This window comes from Eulemur rufifrons, chromosome 15 (assembly GCF_041146395.1).
Source record: "Eulemur rufifrons isolate Redbay chromosome 15, OSU_ERuf_1, whole genome shotgun sequence".
NCBI classification, from domain to species: domain Eukaryota; kingdom Metazoa; phylum Chordata; class Mammalia; order Primates; family Lemuridae; genus Eulemur; species Eulemur rufifrons.
Window position 1 is genome coordinate 84,827,845 of NC_090997.1, and position 17,338 is coordinate 84,845,182.

Here is a 17,338-nt window from a genome sequence, read left to right on the forward strand (position 1 = left end):
ATTTGGAAGCCACTCTCTTTTCTTAATAAGCATTGGATTCTAATAACCTTGATATGTGTGCTGTGTAATATTTTGGGTATTGTAGTATTCAAAATGTAGATTTAAAAAATCTTTATTATTAAAGGAGTGATTTGATTTACCTTGCAAAGTTGTTATTCACAGTCCATTTATCTACCTCAAAGATTTCAAAAATTTTTTTAAAAAGGGAAAATGATAGTTTTAAGTAGATGGAAACTATAATTGACTGTGTTCAGGCAGAGAAGAATTTTGAAGCATAACTACTGCTATTATATCTGTAGTCTCTCTCATACAGTCAGTGTAGGTGTCAACACTATGCCTATCTGCAAAGTGAGTTAGTGAGTGAATTGTAGCTAGAAATTGGAACCTCTTATCTCCTATTTTAGAATCTATTAGGAAACATCTGTAAGAGAATTCTGCAATTTTATTTGATAATTTTAAATTATATGAAACTAGAAATTATTTTTAGTTTTGCTGCAAGCTAATATGAAATGGAATTAGTGACAGAGCTGTTTAAGTACATGTAAAACTTATATTTTTATGTAAAGAGATGAATAGAAGCATATATATTTAAATATATTTGCATTGTATATTATATACCATGTGTTTTACATATATATAAATTTCACAAAGAAACAATGGAAAGATAATTTAAAAACTAATAAAAATGGTTACCTTTAAAGGTGGTGGGGAAAAAAAGCAAGGGAGAGAAAAACAAGGATGCAAATAAGATTTCTCCAAACATAACTTATAGTTTTGACCTTGGAACCATTGAAATCTATAATTAAAAATCATAGTTTAATTCATGAAGAAAAAGTAATTGCTAAAAATTAAAACAACAGAAACAAATGAATCTATTGGCCTAGCAAATTGATACCATAATGAGATACTGAAAATAATTATTTCAAGTGACTTTAAAAACATAGTATTAGCCAGGCATTCAGTGGCTCTGCCTGTAATCCCAGCACTTTGGGAGGCCAAAGCAGGAGGAATGCTTGAGGCAGAGTTCGAGACCAGCGTGGGCAATGTAGTGAGACCTCATCTCTACAAAAGATTAAAAAAAAATTAGCTGGGCATGTAGTCCTAGCTACTGGGGAGTGGGGCGGGCGGTGGGGCGGGGTTTGAGGCAGGAGTTTGAGGTTGCAGTGAGCTGTGATTACACCACTGCACTCTATAGCTAGGGTGACAGAGCAGTGAGACTCTGTCTCAAAACAAAGAAACAAATGAGAATAATGAATTGAAACAACACACACACACACACACACACACACGCACACACACACGCACACACACATATATTTTCACTCTGTACATGGAATTGTGATGATTAGAAAAAAATGGTAAAGAATCAAGACATTTATCCTGCCTTTCCTGTATGTATTTTATTATGGAGTAATCAAACAGTTGATAAGGAAAATTATTTATAACAGAATTACAGCTAATAAATGCAGAAGGAGTAACAGAATTAGAAAATCACCATTCTGTAACCCCTAATGAAATAATGACTCTTGGCAAGGATCATCTGCGGATGCTAAAATCATTAATTTAAAATTGAAACTTTTTCTTAACAATCTTAGGACTGTTAAAAGTGGGTCAACCAAAAATTATATGCCTCCTAATACAATAGGAAGCTAAAAAAAATTGAATAGAATCTCATTAAGTCTCCAGATCTAACTTCCAATTTAAAGGAAATAGGAAGAGTAGAGGAAAAAGTTAAATACCACCATGAGAAAACAATTAGCCTAATCCAGAATGTAGGACATTCTACAGGACCAATAGCTTAGTTTCTTTAGTAAGTGAATATTATGGGAAGGGGGGCAGGAAAAACAAGATTGGGAGGAAGAAGATTGTCCTGTATTAGAAGAGACTTAAGAGCCATAACAGCTAAATGTAATATGTGGATCTTGTTTGAATGCCAGTTCAAATAAACCAACTGTAAAAAGACATTTTTGTGACAATCAGGGAAATACGAATATGCACTGAATATTAGATGTTATTAAGTAGCTGTTGTTTATCTTGTTAGGGGTAAAAATGGCCTTGTGCTTCTGTGAAAAAGACTAACCTTTTTTATCTGCTGGAGTATTTATGAGTGCAGTGGTCTGATGTTAAAGTACTCCAGCAGTCCATCATTCAGTCAATAATGGGACAGATGAAACAAGATAGGCAAAATGCTGATAATTATGGAAGGTGTGTAATGGATCCCTGGGGGTTTATTATACTATTCTCTCTACTTTTATGCATGTTTCAAAATTTCCATAATGCAAAAATTTTGAAAATTTTAAGATTCACCTTAAAAGAAATATGTAGCCCTTTCTAATCGCTCAGTAATTAAAAGTCACTGTCCTTTTCCTTTATATTAATACAGATAAATAGAATTCTGGACATAGTTTTTATTTGACAATTTTTAATTAAATAGACCAACTTAAAAAGGGCAATACTTTACAGTAGATTAAAAATGAGCTCTTTGGGAATTGGTTTCGGTAATAAGAACTGTCCTCTCAAACTGTGGTTTTGATGAGGTTCAGATTTCATAAAGCAGCACAAAACATTGTTCAGTGGGTTTTTTTTTCTTTTTCCATTTCCCCAATTAATTTTCTTCACCACTGCCAGAAATAATTTCATAAGATAGGTCTTTAGAGGACCCTGCTTTTAAAGCATAAAGTTGGGTACTGCATATCTTTCTTCCTTTTTTTATTTAACTTGACAATTTGTCATGTCTACTGTTTGAGTGGGAGTGGAGGAGGAAATTGGGAATAGGAAGGGATAGAAGGGTACACTAATATGAGATGTGCTTTCCATTCAGATTTGTTTCTCTGCCCCTTCGTGCATTCCAAAAACTTATTAACTCTACTGTGTGCAAGGTACTAAACTAGACCTAGCTGGAAAAATGAACACATCAGGCATGTCCTTGCCCTTCTGGTGTCCTTGTACTCTCTCGGGAGAGAGATTTAGGCTGCTGGTTATCTAATTTATAATGTGAATGTACAGAGTGCTCCGAGAGGGGAGGGTCTTGTTTGGGGAAGGGGCAGGGAGGCCATCCTTGAGTCTACAGGGAGAGTCAGAATGAACTATTAGGTGGAGAGGCCAAAGTAGTAGTGTCAGAGGCAGAGGGAAGAACATACTTGAGGGGAAGGATAGAGCCTGTGGGCCTGGAGCAGTCAGCGTTTGGCTGTTGTGCTAAGATCAGTGGAAAGACATTGCAGATTTTTTAAAAAATCTATGAAATATTTCATACATATAAAATAGATATAAAAATGATATATTGAACACTTACATATTTACCATCTAGCTTAAGAAATGAAACATTACCTGGTACCATTGGAGTCCTCTGGTTACTCCTTTTCAATCCTAGCCTTCCTTTCCTTCCTTTTTTTCCTTCCTCCCTTCTTGCCAGGAGTAACTGCTATCCTGAATTTTCTATTCATGTATTTTTTAATTTTATTTCTATTTTTACTACATATGTATACATCCCTAAATCATGCATAGTTTTGCAGAGTTTTGACCTTTGGGTAAGAAGAATCAACATGGGTGCATCTCACATAGCATTGAGTAAAGATGGTTAAGTTGCAGGAGCCACACGGTATGAAACCAATGAAAGGCTTTGTGCAGCGGAGTGACATTTAATGTGTATTTTATACAGATTAGTTTTTATGCAGCGTGGATAATGGATTGGAGGTGAATAAGAGTGGAAGGGGAGAGCAGTTAGAAGGATGTTATAATCGAAGTGGCAGCTTATAGTTGGTGGTTGTAACCTCTTGAGGGAAATTATATACAGACTCTTCGCCATGGCCCTTCAGGGTCTTATCCCTGCTAACTCTTTGACCTTGCTGTTCCTCAGATATGGCCAGCTTGTTTACTGTTTCAGAGTCTTTCCCTGTTCTCTCTGATGTGCACCCTTCCTCTCAGACCTGCAGAGTTCACTCTTACTGCCCTCAAGTCTCTGCTCAGAAAGGTCTTCCCTGGCCATTCTATTGAGAAGTGACCTTCCCCTTGTCATTGTTTTCTAGTCTCCTTTCTCTGCTTTACTTTTCTTTGTATTTTTTTTTTTTAATCACAACCTGGAATTACACATTTATTTATGGCCTGTCTTCCCTGCTAAAATATAAGATCCATGGGGGCTTGTCTTGTCAAACATCGTAACCTCCCTCCTCTCAATGCCTTCTATATAGTAAGTGCTTAGTATTTGTTGAATAGCTGGGTGAATTGACTTGAGGTTGGCATAATGAAATCTAGTCTTCTCTCTTCAGCTGTCTCTAAAAGATCTCTCTGGTTGTGTCCTTTTTTTTAGAGCTTGAGGTTGATTCCCAGACCCTGTTCATAGGAGACATTTGCTCTTGGCCGTCTTACTGTCACCTCAGACTTAGTACATGTAAAATTATACATTATCTTCCTTCACCCAGTCTTCCACTTTTGTTAATGCCGCCATCACTGACAATCCTCAAGCACAAAACTTTGTGTTATTTTGCAGTGGTCACTAGCCCTGATCCCTGGGGTGCTTGCTGTATGGCCCCGTTTATGTCTTTGGGGGAGTTCTTGGTCACTGTTTCACCTCTGCTTTCTGCCTGCTGACATTTTAGCCAGCCCTAAAGGTCCCGCTTGGATCCTTCTTTTCTGGACATCAGAGCAGACCAGGTTTGGTCCTAGCCCACAAGTTAGAATTTGCCAACCCCTGCTCTAGGTTGTCCTGAAGAGTCAAATATAACAACAGCAAACCTTTATTGATGCTCTGTGTGCCAGATATGGTCATAACCACTTATGTATTTTATCTTAATTTCTATGAAGGAAATACTATGCCAAGGCCCAGAGAGGTTTCTGATCTGGCTATAAATTAATAATTAGCTTAGCATTGATTATTTTGGCTCCTTAGATACCATCTTGCTTTATAGAAAAATAGATCTTAAAAATCCTTATTTTATGTATGTATGTATGTGTGTGTGTGTATGTGTATATATATATATATATATATATGTATAGCCTGCTATTTGATTTGTAAACAAAGTTTTATTGGAACACATTCATGCCCATTCATTAAGTATTGACTATGACTCCTTTTGTGTGCTACAAGGGCTGAGTTTAGTAGCTGTGACAGTGGCTACATGACCTATATAGCCCTTTATAGAAGAAACTTTATTGAAGAAATTTATCATTTACTATGGTCCTTTGTAGGAAGAATTTAGAGGATAAAGTCAGAACTCTTTAGCTTTCAAGATCTTCAGTGATTACTTCCAAACCTATCTTTTTCCATCCATAACTAACAGATGGCTGCAGCAGCTCTTTGGTGTTTGCTGCCCCTTCCCCTGTACTTCTTTGCTGCTCTCTGTTGCTGCCTTGTGGTTCCTTTAGTGTTCCAGCTGCTCTTCTCTCTTTGTATGAATATGAGCAGCCCCAGGGCCAGGACTGGGGAGTGTGTGTGTGTGTGTGTGTGTGTGGCGCTCAACTTAAGGGGTCCCCCCAAAACTTGGTAATCAAGATAAATGCCCTGTTAATGCATTATTTTTCAAAATAAAAATTAATGCAAAAAAAATCCATGATGAACAAAATATCAGTATTTATTTTGCTTTCTTCTTTCCTTTTTTGGAAGCTTAATATAATGTTATTAATAAATAGCCCTGATTGACAAATAAAAAATTATATATAGTGTAGAACATAGTGTTTTTTTAAGCCGATAGAACTGTAGTGTTTTGATACAAGTTTACCTTGAGTAATGATTCCCACAATCAAAGAAATTAACATATCCATCATCATTTTTTATGTGAGAAATGAGAACATTTAGTGTCTACTCTCTTAGCAAATTTCAAGTATATGTTAGGTTATTATTAATTATAGTTACCATGCTGTATATTGGATTGCTAGAACTTATTCATATTATAACTGAAAGTTTGTACCCTTTGACCAAAATCTCCCCCAGCCCCTGGCAACCATACTTCTACTCTGTTTCTCTAAGTTTAACTTTTTTTAGATTCCACATATAAGTGACAAAGCATCAAAATTTTAAATAAAGACAAGACCAGTATTACTGATTTTTTCCCCCTAAGGCTCCAGCGTAGCTCAGTATAGTCCTGAGCAGCAGAGAACAAGTAACCTGTGCTTAAGCTACAGCAAACCCCAGACACTCAGGCTTCCTACATAGAGCAGGAGTTAGCCTCGTGAGATGGAGGATACCTGCTGCCTGATCACATTTGCTGGCATACACTAAGGTCCATGTCAGGACTACTCTCACAAGGGATAATTACGCACATATTTTGTTGCACTTAGCTTATAGTAGTGATCTGTGTATAATCTGTTGTATAAAATGACAGAATGAAAAATATTTCCGTAAAGTTTTCAGATGGTTCATTTGAAACGGTTCACTGAGAGCAGTGAAGCATACATTAGATTAGCGGCATTGGATAACTAAAGCTGTTTACCAAGAGATCTGAAAGGATCACCTGGTTCCTGTAAGCTTTCTCTAAGAAAGGCCAGATAGGAATATTAATTGAATTTTAATGCTTTCTGATAAACATTGACCCAGCAAGTTTTTTTTTTTAGATGACTAACTTTCTAATCTGCTTTGACATTTCTTCATGGTGGTGCAAACAGTGATTTGTTGGTAGGTTTAGAAATATGTATAATTTGTTTTAGTGAAGAAGGTTTGGAAATATTCTGTAGAATTCTATTAAAGCAGAATGAAGTATCTTATCCACAAAGAATAAGTCTGGAGGAATGGACAAAATCACCTCTCCATTTCTTAGATACATTGTTGAGATGAGTAGAACTTTATTTGATGTATTTCACACAGTAAATTAGTTTTTCTGACTGGCTATCACTGTTATAAAGAGATAAAATGTAATATTGAGCTTGATACTCATTTGCTTTCTAAACATTTTAAAATATTTTTAGGTGTATAGTGTTGATTGGAGCCAAACCAGAGGTGAACAGCTTGTGGTGTCTGGTTCATGGGATCAAACTGTCAAATTGGTATGTCAGCATTACTGTATTTAAAAACAAGACAAATACTCCCTTCTCTAGAGCTTCCACTGAATTTTTTTTTCTTTTCTGAAACATACTTCTGTAGCTTTACAAGTGAGCAGTTAATTTTCTTTTTGAAAAATACATTAGAACACTTGTTAGGATTTAAAAATTTCTGTTCTGGCTATAAAATAATAATTAGCTTAGCATTGATTATTTTGGCTCATTAGATACCATCTTGCTTTATAGAAAAATAGATCTTAAAAATCCTTATATATGTATATATAAATATATAGTTTATTGGTATATATAGAGTATATATAAAAACATATATTTGAATTTACTTTTGTTAAGTAATTGATCTATTCATTTATTTGTAGTGGGATCCAACTGTTGGAAAATCTCTGTGCACCTTTAGAGGCCATGAAAGTGTCATTTATAGCACAATCTGGTCTCCCCACATCCCTGGTTGTTTTGCTTCAGCCTCAGGTAAATAATTCTATAATATTTACCAAAACCCTTACTTGTAGTGAATGGTGGCCTTGTTTTCCCCATTAGGTGGCACTGTGTACCCTACATTCCAAGAGAAAATGGGAGTATGTTACTATTCTTTTGTGCTCTTAAGACAGTTTCATTCTTTGCCAACCTCTTGGCCAGAATTAGCTGGGGCCCAGATTGTTTTTCAATGATTTGAACTCCAAAAAAATAACTCCTGGGTTCCTGGCAAGGACAAATTTATGGATAGTAATGTTATAACTAAGGTACAAATTATGTTTGAAAGAGAAGATCTTGAGTTTTGTTTTAGAATACTGTTGAACCTATGAGACATACTTGTGGGCTTGCCAATGGGCAGATTGAGTTTGGAGCTGAGAAGTCTGGCCTTGTGAATAAAAATTGAATCATTGGCTCATAATTGGAAGCCATTGCAGTAAATCAGAGAACCCAAGAAAGATGAAGTAGAAGAAACCTTGGAATAGAGCATTGGTTTGCAGACTAATGCCCTCATATCAAAATGACCCACTGACAGTTTTTGTAAATAAAGTTTTATTGGAACACAACCACATGCATTCATTTAGATATTACCTATGGCTGCTTTCCTACCACAGTGGTAGGATTGAGTAGTTGTGACAGAGACTGTATGGCCCTTTACAGAAAATGTTTGCTGACTCCTCATATAGAGCCTTGAGGGGAGATAAAGAAATAGATCTTTTGCACAGTTGTTTAGGGGAGGAGAGAAGACAATGGCTAGAGAAGGTAGTATGCTTCTAGTATTGTCTCCTCGTTTAATTATCCAGCATCCAAAGATAGGCAATAGGTAGAATAATTGTTCCTTTCTTGCTAATAAACTATACCAATGCCCTGGGTTGTTGAATTATGTTTAGTGGCTTCCATAGGAAATATAATGTCACAGAAATCCTTTCCATTAGCTTATTTTCTTATTATATTTTAATTCTAAAAATTAAAAATGACCAAATCTCCCTGAATGCTGTAAGTATTATTAGGTTGAAAACACTCAGAAATGGAAACCTTCAGGTAAATTGTATATAGGCAAATATATCCATTTAGATAATGCAGTTTTTTGACATCCTAATAGTAAATAATAGTAACATCTATGTATAGAGGCATTGTTAATTTAAGAAAAGTAGTATTTTTCTCTGAGAAAAATGAATAGCATTTTCTGGGTTGAAGAGCAGTATACCCTATCAACTTATGAAATTATTACTCTTGGCTGGACATGATGGCTCACCCCTGCAATCCCAGCACTTTGGGAGGGCAAGGTGGGAGAATTGCTTGAGGCCAGGAGTTCAGGGCCAACCTGGGCAACATAGCGAGACCCCGTCTCTACGAAAAATAAAAGTATTAGCTGGGCGTAGTGGTGCACTCCTTTAGTCCCAGCTCCTCGGGAGGCTGAGGCAGGAGGATCACTTGAGCCCAGGAGTTCAAGGCGGCAGTGAGCTACGATCACACCACTGCATTCCAGCCTAGAGCTCCAGAGTGAGCCCCTATCTCTAAAAATAAATAAATAAATAGAAATTAAAAAAAAATTATTACTATTAGTTTTAAATTTCTAAGTTGTCTAAGCTTTCTCTGTCCATAGTCTAATTAAATCTTTTTCAATACGTCAAGTCTTTTGAGATGAGACCAGTAATATATTTTTCTTTGTCTCATTTCCTTTTCCAGGCCTGAATTTCTTCTTTGATCTTTTATCTTTATGTAACACAGCTAACCATAAAACTGGGTGTGTATTAAGTAAATTGTAGCAATATTAATACATATAATTTGAACTAATTAACCTTCTTTAATCTACGTGTATAACTTGAGTTAATTATCTTTTATGTTTTTAAGTTAGTGTAAATGCTAACAAGTTTCATGCTTACAGTAAATCAGATCCATAAGATGACCACAGTTCGTTCAGTTTAATGGTTATAATTTTACCATTTTGTAATTTTACCTTTGGTGAAAGGCCGTAACACAGAGAGTATTAGTCTATGTTGAATTAAAGTTCCTGTAAGGATGTGAATTAGGTTGAATTAGCATTATTTTCTTAGGGGAGGGATTCCTTTTGGCCTTATATCCTACAGTTTCAAAGGAGTCATTTCAAACTCTGGATTGAATTAGTGGTGTAGAGTAGATCCACCTCACAAATGAACTAAAACATACTTCTCTTCCAGTGAAACAGTGAAGATTTCAGTGGAGGGAGCTCTAATTGGCAACATTTACAGTAAACTAGAATTAATAATGAGTATCTAATTTTATATATTTGGAAAAGTGTTAGTAAGTAAAAGTCCTTGAACAACTGATAGGTTTTTAAAAATCCTTCACGCTGCTATTGTATGCAGTCTTATTAATCTATATTATTAAGATTCTAAAATTGCCTTCATTTGTTTTTAATCATTCTTCTTTTTGTGCCCATGACCAAATACAGATCTGTAGTGACAAAATCATGAACTAATACAGCTGCATTCATTTAGACAGAATTGTGTGTAATTAGCCCTTCATTTGGGCTGAGTCACACACGTCTTCCTTTCACACTGGTCTTTGTGTAGCATGGTATACGTATTATTGACTCTGGATATGGCATGTAGAATATTCAGTGTACGAGTCTGAATAGCAGAAGAAAATTATTTATAGTGAGTTAGCAGCATAATCACAACACTTTTTAAGCTATCTTTACAATGTAAATGGGTTGTACTGTATACAAAAACAGTCCTTTATCAACAGAATGACCATTTGCTTTCATAGAAGAGAAGACGTGTCTGTTTAATTACATTACTGTCATGAATTATGTTATAAATTAATATAAATAGTGGTCATATCAGCCAGGACTTCTTTGGTTGAAAGTGAAAAAAATTTCCAATCCAAACTGCCTTAAGGAAGAAGATAATTTATTTGCTCACATAGGTGAAAAGTCCAGAATTAGATCTGGTTTTGTGGGCATGGCTGGATGTAGTGCTCTGTCTTCTGTTGTGTTGGTTTCAGTATGAGGTACCACATGATGGCCAAGTGGCAGTAGCTCCAACCGCTACAGCCTTTCTGGTTTCTGTCTAGTAGGAAAAAGAAAAAAATTCCTACTCAGACATCCAGGAAGTTTCATTTTCTGTCATTGGCTCTGATGGGTCCATTCGAATGTGCCTGAACTAGTAACTGTGCCTGGGATAAGGGGATGTAATGTGTTGATTGGTTTAGCCCCTGAAGTTGGGAATGGAAAATGGGAGACGGTGGTACCAAAACGACATACAGTGAAGATGGAAAGAGTGAATCCAGATTAGGTGGATAGATTCTAAAGGACCAATATTCACTAAGTTTGCTACACATCTAAGGTTTAAGATAAATCAGAGGGGATTTGATGAAAATCAACTACTGGACCTATAAGCTATAAAATATGTTCCTTAAAACAAAATAACCTTTAAAAACTTCTCCTGGGAAATGGATATAGTAAAGTTGTTTTCTGCCAGCTTTTATGATCTTGGGAACTCACTAGAAGGCTGACTTATCAAAAATTTGCCATTTTCCTGAAATATTCCTTTGTGATGATTTACAAATATTAGCCTACTTAGTAAATTTAAAAATATTTAAAATTTCTCTTCCACTCTGCAAAAATATTGGAAGGTGTTATGGTATAGTAAAAAGTTAGGGTAAGCTCTAAAACTCTCATTGTGCCTTAGCCATTTCAGGGAAGACAAACAGGTTTGCCTACTGAGCTATGTACAATGCAGTAGTAGGCAAGTGAACTACTTAGCAGATTTTCCTTGCTTTGCTTTTTTCATACATTTCCTATGGCACTTGTTTATTCTTTGGCATAGCAGGATGCCTTACGCAGCCAAACACTATATAAGATATTAGAGTAACCATCTTATTAGAATTTTTAAGGTTCATTTTGGTTGTTGAAAGGGACCTTCCCAGTGAGTAAGGTATTGATTGAATATCCACCATTTGCTGGGCACTGGAGATTCAGTGAGGAAGCGGACAGACAGGGTTCCTGCCCCCCTAGAGCATTTAGTCAACTGGGAATGAGATGCTAAGATGAAAACTAGAAGCAGATAATGATAAAGACTGAAATTCTTTGAAGGAGAGGTGATATAGCACAGCAGTTAGGAACGTGGATTCTAGAGTGCTTGGGATTTTTGAATAGCAGACATGCCTGGGAGTTCTCCTTTCCTGCTGTTATGAGACTTTGGTTGTGCTATTTGTCCTCTGTCTCCTCATTTCTAAAATAAGGGTGATAGTAGTACCCACATCATGGAGTTTTGAGAAGGATTGAGTACACCAAAGGGCTTAGTTAGAACAGTGCCCGGTGAGAGTAAGAGCTCTATAAATGTTACCTCTTATTATTAACACGTGTGCCCAGAATTTTGTGAAAACATATAAATGGATTCCTGAGCTTGTCAGGGTTGGCTGGTCAGGGATGCTTCCCTGAGGTAACAGTGTCTAAGCTACTACCTTATGAACAAGTAAGAGTTGAGGAATGAGAAGTGGGAGGCAAAGGTATGGATGTGGGGAGAGCAGAACATATTTTAGGACCATCAGAATGGCCTTTGCAATGCATATGTGCTGTAAGATTGAACAGTCAGTACTTATCTGAGAACTAAGACTGAGAGCAGAACTCTAAAGTAACTTGCTCTAGGTAGAATCTGGAATGCATGGGTGTGTTGTAACATACTAGTCCAGTGATTCTGGCTAATCATCAGACTTATTGGGGGAGCTTTAAAAAACAGCAACAGAATTCTGGGCTCCATCTTAGTCCTACTGAATCAGAATAGCTCTGGGAGGTATATTTTTTAATCTCAGCTGAATCTAGTGATCAGCCCGATTTGGGAAGCACTGTACTAGACAATGGAATAGCTCTATTTGAAATGCCAAATTAATAGCTTATTTCTGTTGAGGTAATGGGAATTGCATGTTTGTTTTCAAAGGTACATACTCAACTCTTTTTAAAAAAAAAATCTATAGAATGTTTTAGTGCTGAATTCACAGAGCAAGTGGTTCTTTCAGTTTGAGAACTCCTTAATTTTTTCTCTCAGTGTTGTCAATGAGTTATATTATGGTCTTTAACAATTTTCTTGCTTTGTCTTCTTGCTTACAGATGAGCCCTAGCTATAAAACATACTATTATCTTTCCATAAAAATATCTCAACTGCAAAGTTTGTGGTATGAAACCAAAAGTTGTAAAATACTTGTTTTTAATGGTAGAAGCTTATGTGATAGGCAATCAAGATGTATTTTATATCTAATCCTGTCACACATATACAGTTAATTGTATCATTCAACTGCTTACAACAATTTATATTTTAAGATAATATATGAGAATATAGCATTTAGGCTACTCTAAGAATTTAGTCACCTTCAAGGTTGTATAGTATTTATAAATCTAGAATCAAATTTGTTGTCATTAGCTAAGGTAAGACAGGCCAAAAAAGGGAGAGCTTTTAAAGACCTAGATTTACCTTCCATAGCAGAATTCTCTAAGGACATTGCATTTTGTCTAGTTCTTGATAGTTGTCTTAGTACAGAATTCATATTTCTAAATTACATGAGATAGAAGGGAAGAGTATTTGAGCTCTGTACATGAAGAGGATTAATATGAAGTAAACTTTCTTTTGAATCATGAAAACTAAATTATTGTTACTACAGACTCCATATAATTGCATAAGTCATAACCATGCCTAAATGTGTGGGGTTCAGTCATTAAAACAAACCTCATTCTACTGTAAGAAAAAGTCAGATGACATCTGATAGGCATCTGGCATTTCAATTAAATTATTTGGGCCTGAAAGTACCCTTTTGCTATTCAGCTCACTTCATAGTTTTCGGCTCTATGTTTACACTCATTCTCTTTATCCAACTTCCTCTTACCTGCTACAGTTTGAAATTAGGCATAGTTGTAAAAAAAAAAAAAAAAAACTAGTCATAGTAACAGCCAGCACTTTCTATTCCATATTGTGCATTTAAACTCACTGGTTCTGCTGCCAGTGGCAGGTCTGCAACTGATAAGAGAAGCTGGTAATTCAGGTAGGTCTATGGCACCATCACAGGGACCTGACAAACGTCTGGCTGACAATAAAAGCCAGTTGTCTGGAAAATTCAATTAAAAAAACAACATAAATTCAAATGTCCTGGTGGCTAAAGAGTTGAGTGAGTCATTGTACCATTTGGCCAGAAGGTCTCTTTCCTACCTGGAAGGCAAAGTGACAAGGACAAAGTGCCAAATATGTACAGCAGGAGACTGTCAAGGAAGTGGGATTCTTAGCTCCTATACTGCAATCTTTACGTTTTTGTGTCCCTTTAGTTAACTGCAAGACAGGGCAGCCCAACCCATGGCTTTTTTTTAAAAAAGTTGCTTGAATGTCATAGTGCAGCGCCAAACTCTTGTGCCAGAGGAATATAGAATAACCATCCACCCAACCTTTGTTGTTGTGTTGTTTAATCTTTTATTGACATATAATACACATAAGAACAATACATAGTCTTAAGTGTACAATTTGATGCATTTTACAATGAACACGTCTGTGTAACCAGCACCCAGATCAAGAAGTAAATTGTTACTAGAGGGCCTCCTCCCATCCCACCCCCACCCCCTCATCCCCTGCCCAGGATGACCACTGTTTTAACTTCTGACACTGTAGATTAATGTTGCCTATTTTTATACCTTTGTGTCTAGTTTCTTTTGCTAAACATGTTTTGTGAGACTCAAACATATTATTGGTGAAATAGTAGTTACTTCTTAATCTCCTAGTCCACATTAATTATAGTGTTTTGGTACTTTAAATCAGTTCACATACTCATGTAATTATTAGGGTGAACACAAGCTCACTGAACTTTAGACAGTGTTTTACTTATGGCTATAGCAGAATTTATAGTTTCAGACCTAGTATTAAATATAAATTTTTGAAAACTAGTGTACATCATTTAGCCATTCCATGTTTTAGTGGAAGTCAAATGTTGTGCCAAGTCAAATGTTGTTGTTTGGGTCTAGGCTTTTTTTTAGGGGACTGTAGCTTCAGGAGAATACCATTTACTCCCTCCATGATGGTAAGTGATCTCCTTTGCCTGTAAGTGATAGAACTGGAACTATCTTAGGTCTTTGTGAAAATTATTGAAAAGCATACCCCAGAAAGAGAAGGGGTGCTTAAATGGCTCCAGGGTGCATTCTCTCTCATCTGGACTTTTCCCTGCCTGTTTACTCAACTCTGTAGGCTGGCTTTCAGAGACACATGACCACCAGCAGCTCCTGACTTTTATAACTTGTAAATTCTACCATGAGAGAAGACTGATTATTTTTGCAGTTATAGTTCAGAAAAATCCCAAGTACCCACCTTTTACCTGTCAGCTATAGTCAGAGCAGGGAATGAGGTACTATGGCTGGCCGTGCTTGGGCCTGCCCCTGGTTGGTCAACTGTGTTGAGCTGTAGGTCTTTTTAGAATCACTTGGTGAGAAGGCAATGTGCTAGTCCTAGAAAAAGGATGTTGTTGCTGGGCAGAGCAAACACTAGACCTCCACATCACCCTGCTTTATACATTGAAGGCTGGGAAAGTCATGAAAGATTGTTTCATCAAAGCTGTTTGGAATTCTGGAAACAAATTCTACTGACCAGTGGCTAGACCACAACTGGTGATTATAATTAGGATCCCTGAAGATATTTGAAGCTCTAACCTATACTAATTCTGAACAATTTCCATTTGGTACTTTCAAACTTATTCCCTTTCATCCTTACCCATCCTTAACTAGATCCAAAAAGGTTATTCTCATCCATCAGAGTGGTTTACAACCTTTTTTTAAAGTGGCAGGATAGTATTTTTAAATTAAAAAAGAAAAAATCACACACACAAAGCAATAGTTCATATTTATGGATCCATGAAAATGTAATAACAGTATTACCAAAACACAGACTAAAGGGCTGCCTACCAAATTCACATTTGTGGTGGTCTCTGAGCAGGAAAGGTGGGAAATGGGATTGGAAATAAATTGAGATTTCAACTTTATCTATAGTGTTTTTTTACTTTTATTTCTAAAATAAGTAGGGCAAAAATGACAAAATGTCCTCTGCATGTATGTGTGTGTGTGTGTGTGTGTGTGTGTGTGAGACAGAGAGAGAGTAAATATTTTTTCTCCAATTTATAGAAAAAGTAACAGAAATAAAAGAATAATTCCTCAAGAACCAGTCAACATTGGCTGTATGGCATTTGTCCTCCAGCACCGTTAGGAGGCAGCAGCATAGTGTAGTTGTGCAGTGTACATACCGGGGACCCAGGCTACTAGGGTTCTGGTTCCATCATTTACTATCCTGGGCAAGTTATTTATCTCCATTTGCTTGAGTTTCCTCATTTGCAAAGGACTACAAAAATTATTTTTTATATTATCAAAATTCCTACTTTATAGTGTTGTCGTGTTGTTTTTTTTTAAAGTTAATACATATAAAATGCTAAGATCAGCATCTGGCACATTGGAAACACTCAATATTAGTAATTGTTCATGTTGTTATTAATAGTAGGAATAGGAGTAACTTCTAATCATGGGTATTTTTTCTCATTTTATTTTTCTGAACATTTTGGGGGGGCTTACACCATATCTGGCCCATACTAAGCCTCACTACTTTTTCTCATTTCAACCTTAAAAGGCAGGTATTTTATTATAGGTAAGGAAACTGAGGATTAGTTACTTGATTAAATCTCTTATAGCTACCAAGTTATTGAGCTGGTTTAGAACCAAGCTCTGGAAATCCAGATTCCCTATTCTTAACCTTTACATTTTATTACTGCCAGCAAACTTAATTGTTATTTTTCTTAAGCAGCTTTTAAAGAAGGCAGGAAAAAAAAGTTGTCTAAAATAGCTAAACGTAGCTCAAGTGACATGTGATTTAGAATTGGGAATATAGGAAAATTTATGTAGGTTAGTGTCTTAGTCCATTTTTATGTTGCAGTAGAGAAATGGCTGAGGCTGGGTAATTTACAAAGAAAAGAGGTTTATTTAGTTCACAGTTCTGCAGGCTGTGCAAGAAGCATGGTGCCGGCACCTGCTTCAGGCTACTTCCACTAATGGTGGAAGGGGAAGGGGAGCCAGAGTGTGCAGATCACACGATGAGAGTAAGCAAGAGAGAGGGAGGGGAGGTGCCAGGCTGTTTTTAACAACCCGCTCTCATTACCATGAGGACAGTACCATTCATGAGGGATCTGCCCTCATGACCCAGACACCTCCCAGCAGGGCTGAACTCCACCATTGGGAATCAGATTTCAACATGAGATTTGGAGGGTCAAACCTCCAAACTATAGCAGTTAGTAAAGGATAATTTAAAAATTTAGCATTTTTAGATACCATTTGTGATAGTGTCTACTAGATGCTAGAGACACGCCAGGAGCTTTATAGAAACCTTGTTGTGTTAAAGTCTTGGACAGCCCTGCCTGGGAGGCATTCTGTTCTTTTTTAGAAATGAGATATCAATTTCAGATATATTACATACCCTTTAAAGGGTCATACAGTGACAAAATGGCATTTAAGACCCTGCCTGTTATCACACCAGAGACCACATGCTTTTCATCAGTGGGAACTAGCTTTCTCCCACCATCAGTTGTTTGTATTTTTTTTTTCACTTTTTAATTATTATGGGTACATAATAGTTGTATATCTTTATAGGGTACATGTGATGTTTTGATACAGACATACAATGTGAATTAATCAAATCAAGGTAATTGGGGTATCCATCACCTCAGGCTTTTAACATTTTTTGTGTTAGGAACATTCCAATTCTACTCTTTTAGTTATTTTATAGTATACCCTAACTTATTGTTGATTATAGTCACTTTGTTGTGCTGTCAAATATTGTTCATTCTATCTAACTATACTTCTGCAACCATTACCCATCCCCACTTTATCCCT

The 17,338-nt window shown here is 36.4% G+C and overlaps 1 protein-coding gene across 1 annotated transcript in view; it reads left to right on the forward strand.

The window, feature by feature from the left end:
• The window catches only part of PEX7 (peroxisomal biogenesis factor 7), a 67,146-nt gene that overhangs the window by 8,317 nt on the left and 41,491 nt on the right, over positions 1–17,338 (forward strand). Inside the window, exons 4-5 of the mRNA XM_069487990.1 lie at positions 6,898–6,975; positions 7,347–7,455. Of these exons, the coding sequence (XP_069344091.1) occupies positions 6,898–6,975; positions 7,347–7,455 (187 nt within the window). The remainder of the gene's footprint in view (positions 1–6,897; positions 6,976–7,346; positions 7,456–17,338) is intronic.